The sequence below is a fragment of the Cricetulus griseus genome, chromosome 4 (assembly GCF_003668045.3).
Source record: "Cricetulus griseus strain 17A/GY chromosome 4, alternate assembly CriGri-PICRH-1.0, whole genome shotgun sequence".
In the NCBI taxonomy this organism is placed as follows: Eukaryota; Metazoa; Chordata; class Mammalia; order Rodentia; family Cricetidae; genus Cricetulus; species Cricetulus griseus.
Genome location: NC_048597.1, coordinates 28,674,492 through 28,685,053, shown reverse-complemented (window position 1 = coordinate 28,685,053; position 10,562 = coordinate 28,674,492). Strand labels below are relative to the sequence as shown.

At 39.9% G+C, this 10,562-nt stretch overlaps 1 protein-coding gene across 3 annotated transcripts in view; it reads right to left on the bottom strand.

Moving 5' to 3' along the window:
* Window positions 1-6,791: 6,791 nt before the first annotated feature.
* Window positions 6,792-10,562, bottom strand: part of Znf654 (zinc finger protein 654) — a 56,762-nt gene continuing 52,991 nt past the window's right edge. For all 3 annotated transcript variants that reach the window (XM_027412430.2, XM_027412432.2, XM_027412431.2), the window contains one exon: window positions 6,792-9,781. In XM_027412430.2, the coding sequence (XP_027268231.1) occupies window positions 9,774-9,781 (8 nt within the window). In that variant the 3' untranslated portion in view covers window positions 6,792-9,773. The remainder of the gene's footprint in view (window positions 9,782-10,562) is intronic.

Genomic DNA, 10,562 nt, shown 5'->3' with positions numbered 1-10,562 from the left:
CTCGTGCCGGAAGGGTCTCGATGATTCCGGCTCCTCCCTCCTACCCAGGGCGGAAGTGCTTCCTCAGGGCGAGTCCGCCCGCGAGGAAGCCCTGGCAGCCCTGAGCCGTGGGTTCCGGGCTGCCTCGGAGTAGGGGTGCAGGCGATGGCGCGCTGGGAAGAGGCGTGGTGAACTCCCCTTCCCCTCCCCGGCTGGTCGGAAAGGAATCTTGACGCTCACCAGCGGGGGTGGAGAACGCAGGCGAGCTCCGGTCACCTGCGGGGCTGGGTGGTGGAAGCGCTCTTCCGGTCCTTCCCTCCCCCCCACCCTCCCTTCCGGTGGCCCGGGAGCATTTGAATGTCTGTGGCCTCAGGCCACTTCCGAGTTGGGTGAGCCGGCGCCTTGATGGTCTCTAGTTTGCACAGGTTAAAAATGCACTTTTAAAGACAGTGCTGAGAGCCGGGCGTTGGTGGCGCACGCCTTTAATCCCAGCACTCGGGAGGCAGAGGCAGGCGGATCTCTGTGAGTTCGAGGCCAGCCTGGTCTACAAGAGCTAGTTCCAGGATAGCCTCCAAAAGCCACAGAGAAACCCTGTCTCAAAAAAAAAAAAAAAAAAAAAAAAAAAAAAAAAAAAAAGACTGTGCTGAGAAAATGCTTCAAAAGAGCCATAACTTGCATATCCGCGATCGCGCGCTTGCCCCACACTGTAGATGACTTTGTAACTGAGCCCAAGGATGAGGTAGTGGAACCCCAATTTGCTGGTTGGTCACAAGTACAACTGAAACAACCCGAGGCTTTGTATGTGCAGCTAAAGAGACTGTGCCTCTAGCTGCATGATTGGAATTAGTGGCTGCTCTCTCCCACCACAGTAATGGTTGCTTGGTTGGTGTGGGACAAATACACATACACAAACACACTCCTCTTGGCTAGAAAGTGATTTGTGTTGTGAATATAAGTGGGAGAAACTGGATTTTCCTTGGTTGAGATGCTAAGTCAAAAGGAAATTCCCTTACGCAGGGGACAATATGACAACAGATGAAAACGTCACTCCCTCATAGAAAAAAAAATCTCTCAGCTTAAGGCAGGGTCTGTTAACACCCCTTTGAGCCCCTCACAGGCAGGACTCAGGATTGAGTCCTTTCACTGGTACTTTGGGGGCAGGGGGGGATGAAGGGACCAACCCTGTTTTGACAGCCATGACAGTCTAACACATGCTTGCCTGACCTTGCCTTGGTCAAATGCCAGCCTCATGGCAAGGAACCAATCAGAAGTTAGCTAGTGGGGCTATGCTTTATGGCTCTGGATGTGCTTTACAAACAAGTGCACAGCAATGGCATATAGAGCATAGCAACTGCCCTGGGAGGGCCTATGGGCTATAACAGCCAGTTGACCCACACAAGGCAGGTCCTCCAAGCCTGGAGGTGCACCAATCCTGAGCCTGTTCGTACCCCTACACACTCCCCTTCTGCTGCCCTATAATGTAAGACCCTCGAAAAGCTGAGGCTTCCGAATCTTAGCCCAGGATCTCGGCCACCCCAATCACAGAATGGAGGCGAAAGCTTGATGCAAATTGCATGAGGCTTTATTGTAATTTAACGTTAGCTCGGGTCTTTGACCCACCCACCATGGCGGATGGCTAGCAAAGACAGTTTGAAGCCGCTGCGCTCAGATCTCTATAGGGCAGCGTAAGGGGAGTGTCTAGGGTCCGCACAGGCTCAGGATTGGTGTGCCTCCAGGCTTGGAGGGCTTGCCCTGTGTTGATTGGTCAACTGGTTGTTATGGCCCATAGGCCCTCCCAGGGTGGTTACTATGCTCTCTATGTCATTGCTGTGCGCTTGTCCATAAAGCACACCCAGAGTCATAAAGCATAGCACCACCAGCTAACTTCTGATTGGTTCCTTGTCACGAGGCAGGCATCTGACTTTCTAGTGTCTAGGACAAGGTCATAGAAGCACATGTTCGGCCATTATAGCTGCCAAAAGGGAAGCTGGTCCCGCCAATAAGATCTCTGTCCCGTGGTTTCTCCTGGTCTTTCCCCAGCCATCCACTGTGGTGGATGGATGAAAGGCCCTAGCTAATGGGGTTAGCTCATTAAACAACTGCAATAAAAGCCTCATGGCTTTTGCATCAAAATGGGCCTCTTGGTAATTTTGGAGTTCAGAATTTGGGCACAACACTCTCACTTGATAAAGTGATTTAAATGCCTCCAGAATACCAAATGTTCCCTCAGAAGGACAATCATCCCCAGATGGAGCCACTGGTTCACTTTCTAAAGGGGCTTCTGAGATGGAAATACTCAGACATTGCCCAGAAATAACTGCTGTCCACATCTGGTGTTTGAGATCTTGTAGTGTGATAGTAGAAATAATAATTTCAAATTTTACTTAAATTTGAGTCAAGTTTTAATATCCACCTGTGGCTAGTAGCTACTGAATAACTGTAGAAATTTGTAGGCTATTCTGTAGACTTGTGTCATTTATCTTTAACTTCTGACTTCAATTCTTTTTATTTTCTAAATCCATTCATACAGATAAGTCACCAGGGTTTCCTTATGATTGCTTCTTTGGACTTGTATTCCAGTTCTCTCCTTCAAAGCCTTCGTTCTCACTATTTTATCTGAGATGGTCTTCCCTTCAGACATCTCAACTGCTCATTTTTCCTATTGTTTATTCAGGTGTCTCCTTCAAAATATTACCAGAGAGGCCTCACTACCTTAGCCTACTCAGAGTCGCCATCAACATCCCACGTATGTTTCCCACCCATTTCATTCTCCAGAGTGTTGAGATAATTATTGTTGATTGCTCTCATTCCACTCCCATCCCATTATAAAGTGAGTTTTGTGAGGCAAGCAATTTTTGTTTTATTACCTTTACAAAGCCTGACACGTAGTAGATATTCTATTTTTTAAATGACTTTTTTAAAAAATAAATAAGTTGTGAAGGGTGGTGGGTTTTAAACAGAGGGATGAAATGATCCAACTTGTTTCGAACAGGATCCCTTTGAATAGTGGCATGAAGTAGAATGAAGGACAGGGGGCTGGAGAGGTGGCTCAGAGGTTAAGAGCACTGGCTGATCTTCCAGAGGTCCTGAGTTCAATTCCCAGCAACCACATGGTGGCTCAACAACCATCCATAATGAGATATGATGTAGTCTTCTGGCCTGCCATTATACATACAGGCAGAACACTGTATACATAATAAATAAATAAATGGTAAAAACAACAGCAACAACAAGCATAGACTGAAGGAAAGTGAAGAGGAAAGAGAGACCAATTGGGAGGCTATGTTGGGGGATGTACTTCTGTATTCTGTGAATATATATTTATCTTGTTAATTGATGAATAAATGCTGACTGGCCAGTAGCTAGGCAGGAAGTATAGGTGGAGCTACCAGACTAAGAGAATGGTGGGGAGAGGAAGGAGAGAGAAGCTGCCAGTGGGAGACCATGTAGCCCCCGAAGGAGTAACATGCAAGAGCATTATGGGTAAGCCACAGACTCGTGAGAGTACATAGTTAAATAGAAATTGATTAATAATTGAGATAGAGCTAGCCAGGAAGAAGCCTGAGCCATTGGCCAGTTTGTAATTAATATATGCCTTGGCGTGCTTACTTGGGACTAAATGACCGCTGGACCAGTCGAAACAGAAACTTCTCTTTTCAAATTAATACTAGCCTATGTGACAGAAAATGGTAAATTGAGATAGAGTAGAAGAGCTGATGGTCTTGGATGACTGCAGGCTTTGTTTGGGCCAACAGAGTTGCCATTTACTGAGAAAAGGAAAACTGAGTAAAGTGGGTTTTGATGAGGGATATAAGAAGAGTTAAGAGCTTAGAATTTTTGGAGCAAGTAATGATACCTACGGAAGAATACGCCAAAGAAAGAAGGTTGTAACAGAGAGGGGGTGAGCAGGCAGCAGTGAAAAATGCACACAATAGAATAGTATGAAAGCGGGGATAATATTCAATATGACTATAAAACCAGAGATAGATTAGTAATCATAACAATTTTGGCAAAGGCTTAACAAGAAGGGCTTGGCATCAGACCCTTCATTTACTAAATTCTTATTACAACAATAGTTGTCCCATTTTACAGAATATAGTCACTTGGATATTCTTTTAAAAATAATTTATAAGTTCTTTTGAGTATTCTGTATATTTTCATGACATTAACTCCCTTCCTCAGACTTTTACCAGATCTACCCCCACTTCCATACCCACCCAACCTTGTGGTCTTATATTTTAGACCTGTCTGAACCGATTTGTGTTGCTAAGTATCCTTGATGTATGGCCTTCAACTGGAGCATGGTTAACTGACTTTCCCTCTCTGAGGGCTAACAATTGGCTGCTCCTCAGCTAAGGCAGAACTGCATGCCCAACTTTCCTGACTGTGTTTGGCTTTCACCTGGCTTGGGCTTGCACAATGCTGCAGATGTGATTTCATATTTGCTGCTGCCTAGCTGTGTGCAGAAGACAGTTTTCTTGTCTGGCCCTTACACTTTCCATCTCCTCTTCTGAAGTGAACCCTGTGTGTGTGTGTGGGGGGGGGTAATTGGGGCAGGAGTGGGGCTGAGCATTCACACTTTCTTATTGTTTACACCTTGGACAGTTTGGGGTCTCTGTGTTAATAACCACCTACTGCAGAGACAGAATCTTCTCTGATGAGGGTTGGAAGATGCATTAATCCAAAGGAATAATGAGAAGTCATTATATCCACTTAGTGGTATATTATTGCTTATTAATTGCCGGACTGGTTCAAACCAAGTTTCCCTTTTTTTTCTCTTTTCCCACATTTCCTTCTTAAATATTGTGGTCTGTTTCTCTGCCAGCAGTAGAGCTTGCAGGAGTCCCCACAATACAAGTAACAAACTGTCCTTTAACATGCTTCCACGTGATGCTGTTTGTACTGTTTCAGGGACCACACTTCCTAAGAATCATTGTTAGAAGGTAATGAACTATTGGAAGTATGCCCACCAGACCTGATCCTGTGTCCCTAGTCACTGATTCTCAGGCAAGGTTGTCTCTGTTTGGACATATCCCCATCCATGTTTGTAGGGAAAGCTGCATGGCAGAATGGGGGAAAATAGTTATTCATTTGAGAAACCCTCCTGACTAACGAATCTGACAAGCAGTATTTACAATAACACTTGAGTTGTTATCGGAATTAGAGGCAACACCTAGTGGGCAGGAGGTAATACAGTGAGAAGCCATTTTTCTTCAGTATGTAGCAATCCTCAATGAGATGAACTTTTTTTTTTTGATGAACAAAACATTGAATGACCATTTTAAAATCTTGATATATAACCTGAACTTGTGTCCTTGTTAACCACTGATTGTTCAAATTAGTATGGATTTTATGCTGTTTGGATATAACATGTTTGATTTGAGCTGGGAGCTTAGTCCGTCCTAAGGCATGAAGAGCAGTAATTGTAAGACCATTATTTATCCTTAACAGCATTAACTTTTGAAGGACTATGTTGGCTCCCTGTGAGCTGTCACAGAACAGCATAGTTCCTCCTCACTCCTGTTTATTGGCACATACCTTTTCTGTTTACTGCCTCTGCTTTTCTAAACATGCAGTGCTACAGCCAGGGTTGGCAGTATGCGATTTTGACTTTCTAGACTCCAACTGCAGGCTGAATAAACCATGTTTATACATCATCCAGTGTTGGGTTTAGTGGCAACACCAAAAAGATGAAAAACTATGAAAGAACTTTGATTATAAGAGAACTTAATACTATTTCCGGCAAATTCTTCCAGTTCCGAAAATGGAAAGTTACCTAAGCAACGACTTGTCTAAATATCAAAATATTTATTGTTCTGAAAAATGGATCATATTTAGTTCAAGAGCATACATCCTTCAGTCAGAAAACTCTACATTTCTGTGCTAGAATATTTCATTAATGTTTTCATATGTTTCAAACTGTTATAATATGTACAAATCACCTTAACTTACCTACTCATTCATTTGCAGAGCTACATTACTTTAAAAGAGTTTTTTTACTTAGACACCATTTTTCAAAATTTTAAGTTATAGCTAATAGTGCAAGGTTGTTGGTTTTTTGTTTGTTTATTTGTTTCCTGTTACTGAACCAAAAGAGAAGCCCTCATTCATCACTTTTGGATACAAATAGTAACTTTTATGATTAAAAAAAGTTTTGGCATTTAAACCAGGGCTTCAAGCATGCCAAACATGCTTCCACTGCTGAACCACAACCCTAATCCTTTTTAGCATACGATGAATTAAAAACATGTCCCAGGGAATAAGATGTACCCTGACACCGAGTGACTCCTTCGTTTATGTTCCAGGAAGCACTTGAGTTTTGGAGGCACAAATGCTGACATGACATACACATGGCCTGGCATCTGCTGTGCTCTTAGACTTCCTTTTGCCCGAGTCTGCAGTCTTTAGTCATCCTTACCTAAAGTGACTTCTGAAACCATCATTTCGTGGGTGTATTCCATGCGTACCCGGTAGCCTGGGAGGTAATAAGAGGGTTTTATACCCCCTGGAACAATTGTTAAAAGACAGTTGTGAGCTGCCAGGTGGGTGCTGTGAACTGAACCAAGGTCCTTTAGAAGAGCAGCAAGCACTCTAAACCTATGAGCCCCCTTTTTAGCTCCATCTATCAACTCTAGCCCCTGCATCCAGACTTAAACAACAAAAGCATCATTTTCTATCATGTTTCCAAAAGTTTCAATAACCGGAATGAGATAATAACATTAATTGAAATATTCTACTGTTTTAGGAGGCATAAAAATTTATAAAGGTTGAATTCTTGAAATCAGTGTACTACATAAAACTGAACACTTGCATTATCAACAAGGACAATGTTTTATTGAACAAATCTATGTACAATACAAAAAGTTTCTTGAAATGAGACACTATTGTTGATTTATTGCAGTTCAATGGCTCAGTTTTAATTTGTACTTTATAAAATGCAAAGTAAAATAATTTAATGTTCAACAAGGAAGCACAAATTTCCCTTCTTGCTGAATCTGTAATATCTTTCACATAATAACAATTCCAAAATGCATATGCAGCATTTGCTCATTCTGAAAAGGTGTTTGACAGTACCAAATAAATTAAAAAATAAACACTATCATCCCTTTTAGGCTTCTCATTCATACAACATTAAACCAAACATGAAAATACAGCTAAACGTTCAGTGTGATTTGAAAAGAATCACATGATCAATGCTATAAATTATGTATTCATTATATATTGGTGGTTTTTAAAAAAAAATGAATATGGCTAGTGCCCAAAGTACCAGTGTTCTTGTCCATGGAGACTTCCTCCTGTGCGTCTTGTGTCTAGCAGCAAGGATTCAAGTATGCACTTTGCCTCACCACTGACACACAGAGTTTATTTTAAAACAAAGATTTGAAACTTGGTCCATGTATCCACAACACAAAAACAGAGAAGAAGAAAGGAGAAGGAAAAGAGTGTAAGACAGAGGCTTCCTTTCCTTCTACATCCCAAACCAGAACTGCCGGAACTGCACACAAAAGCAAAATGTTTTGAAGGAAAATCATAATAAAATGTACACATTCTTTCAAGAGGTAAAACTGAGAAGTATATAACGAGGTAAGAAAAATGTGGTCAAACAATTTTACATGACATTTTTGATTTGATCATATTTGAACCCATTTTATCTATAAGAAAATTTGCTCCTACTAACACAAGCCAAGAGAAAACCTTCAAATTAAGCTTAAAGACAACAGGTGCAATTTGTTTAAGACATCTTCACACAAACTGCAAAATTAAGGAAAACGTAATACTTTATGGATTTATATTAGTGGTTACAACTTGTAAAAAGCAAAGAAATGGTGAAATGTTACTAACTGGAAAATGTACAAAGCAGAAATTATGTTTCCAAAACAAAAAACTTCATGGTACAAATGAACCAGTTTCCAAACAGAATGTTTATTACAAGATATACTTTTAAAATGAACTAAAAGTCTATTACATTTTTAGTGTCAGGAAATATGGAAAACATTTTGAGTTGAACTTAAAGGATTTAGAACTTAGGAGTTGTACTTATCTGTTATCTGCAATGTAAATCCCACAGCCTAATGTAGGCTACCTAACAAAACTAAATCAAACTCACATCTGATTGGAATGGATTAATGACCATCATTGCACAGTTGCAAATGCCCATGGTAAATAATAAAATGCAGAACTTTCAAAAAAAAATCCTCTGATATAGCAGTAGTGGAAAACATAATATTTAAAAGTCTGGATGCCACTCTAAAAGTAATGTCACATTTTTATAACCCCTTTCAAGTTGCCATAATGCTCCTAAAATTTGTAATATGTGTGATGAGATTGTCTGATTTACATAAAACCGTTCTGGAATACCTCTAACACTCGGTTGACAGTGATGTAAAATGTGTCTAAAGTCACCTCTGTGTTTGTATTCTCTTTATCTCCATTTAGAGTAATATGCAATCAGGTAGAGGAGATCTTTAAGCATCTTCCTTTTAATAATAGATAAGTGGGAAATAGCTAGAGGATTTTTTAATCTGTAAAACATTTGTTTTAATAATTTAATAAGTTAAAAATCTTCCTTAGGAAAATTAATGACCACCAAGAACAATAATGAATTAATATATCTTATTGTTTTCCCATTGTGCAAATTTTGGCGTAAATACTTCCTTAAATATAAAGTTTAATAAGCAGGCCAAATTCATCACTGTTGAAGAAAGTACATTAACATGGCTTACTTTGGAATTAATTCTCCTAACTGAATAAAATGAATTCTTCATCTGACTCGTAACTGACATACTTTTAAGCCAATTATTTTCATAGGACCATACTTAGATAACTCACACTAATGTCTAAAGGACTTTATTATGAATCATCAAGCAATGTCCTAATACTATGTACAGATAGAGTATCCCAGTGTGCTTTTACCATTATTCACATTGAAGACTTTTCAATTCAGTGTTTTCCTTCAACTGTCTAGCATGTGACGGTTTTCGAGTCTTCTCTCATCCCTCCATAGTAATTGACAATTTTCTTACTTTTCTACTTAGCACTGCTGCCTTTTAAATATAACTGGCTGATTTTACTCAAGTGGATGCTGAAGGTTCTTATCAAGAGCTTATTAGCCAAGCACTGTTTTTGTTTGGATTTTAATTTTTCAACAGTGGCATGCCATTCACTGAACTTTGACCTGTCTATTTAATCATCTGGAAACAAGTTACAATCTTTAGTAGATAGCATGGTGATAAATCAAGCTTCGTTTCTATTTATCAGCTTCTAAATTATATCACAAACTAAAGAGCAATGAACGGACCTTTAAAATATGTTTGACCAAAAGGGAAGACATAATGAATATGCATGAGAAGAAAACAAATCCCGTTTTCAGAATGTTTTACATTGTTTATTGTAAACCAGCTCCCCCTCCACCTTATATTATAATCAATCAACTTCTTCCTTTCTTCAATAAGGCCATAGCTGGTTTTTATTTGACTAGTTACCCAAATGGATTTCACAGAAGCAAAACTGAACATGCTGCTATTAATCACCATAAACTTTTAAAAAGTGTGGTTTCATGGATAACTGGTACTTTGGGAGTTTTATAACCCTTTTGGAGTCTTAGCCGGCACATCTCCTCTGCAAGTTCATTCCAGAAAATGTGCTTTGTCTTTTCTTTAGTAATCCGAGACCACTCTAAAATTAAGGCCATCAGGGAAATAGCAAAACTGATGATGCATTTTCTTGTAGTGTTTTGTTTTTGTTTTTGTTTTTTAAACACTACTGCATGATCAACAGGTCTTTCTGAGACATTATCAGGCACCTGTAAAATAAAATACATGTTAATTCAAATTTTATAAATTATAGTAGAAAACATCAAACCTTGTATTTCTGGGATCCATGTGTGCATGTGCTTTGTAGGGTACATGTGTGTATATGCATGCCTGTGTGTGAGCACATGTGTTCAGGTACAAAATGGAGACCAAAAGCTGGGTTATCTTTCTTGATCATTGTCTACCTTATTTAAGCAGGCTCTCTCCCTGGAACCCAAAGCTCACAGATTCTGCTAGTCTAACTAGCCAGCTAGCTTGGTAATCCTATCTATCCTGTCTGTGCTGGGATTACAGGTGAGGCAGTATGCCAGCCCAGTATTTACATAGGGGCTAGGGATCTGAAGTCTGCACAGAAGTATTTAACTGCTGAGCCATCTCCTCAGGCCCTTTACTTCTAGTTTTGACAGCAATTTAATTTCACTTGTTTTATATTCTACTATGCTGATGAAAATTACTGTTCCCACAAACTCTATTATGTGAAATCTGACAGAAAACCACTGGTAGTAGAAAGGGAATAGTATAGGAAAAGCAGGAGGAAAGAGTGAAAAATCTTGAGTCCCAGCTTCCACAAGTTCATAAGCCTATGCAAACTACTTGTGAATTCATTGCTTAATCTAAAACAAGGATGTTAAACTCATAAAATCCTGATGGTTACTTGATGGTTAGCATCTGGGCCTCACAGATGTTAATGGTTCTAGCAGTGCAAAGATATATTATGGCTATATTGATAGTATCTTTCTATCACTATAGTTAAAGCTACTGGAAACACAG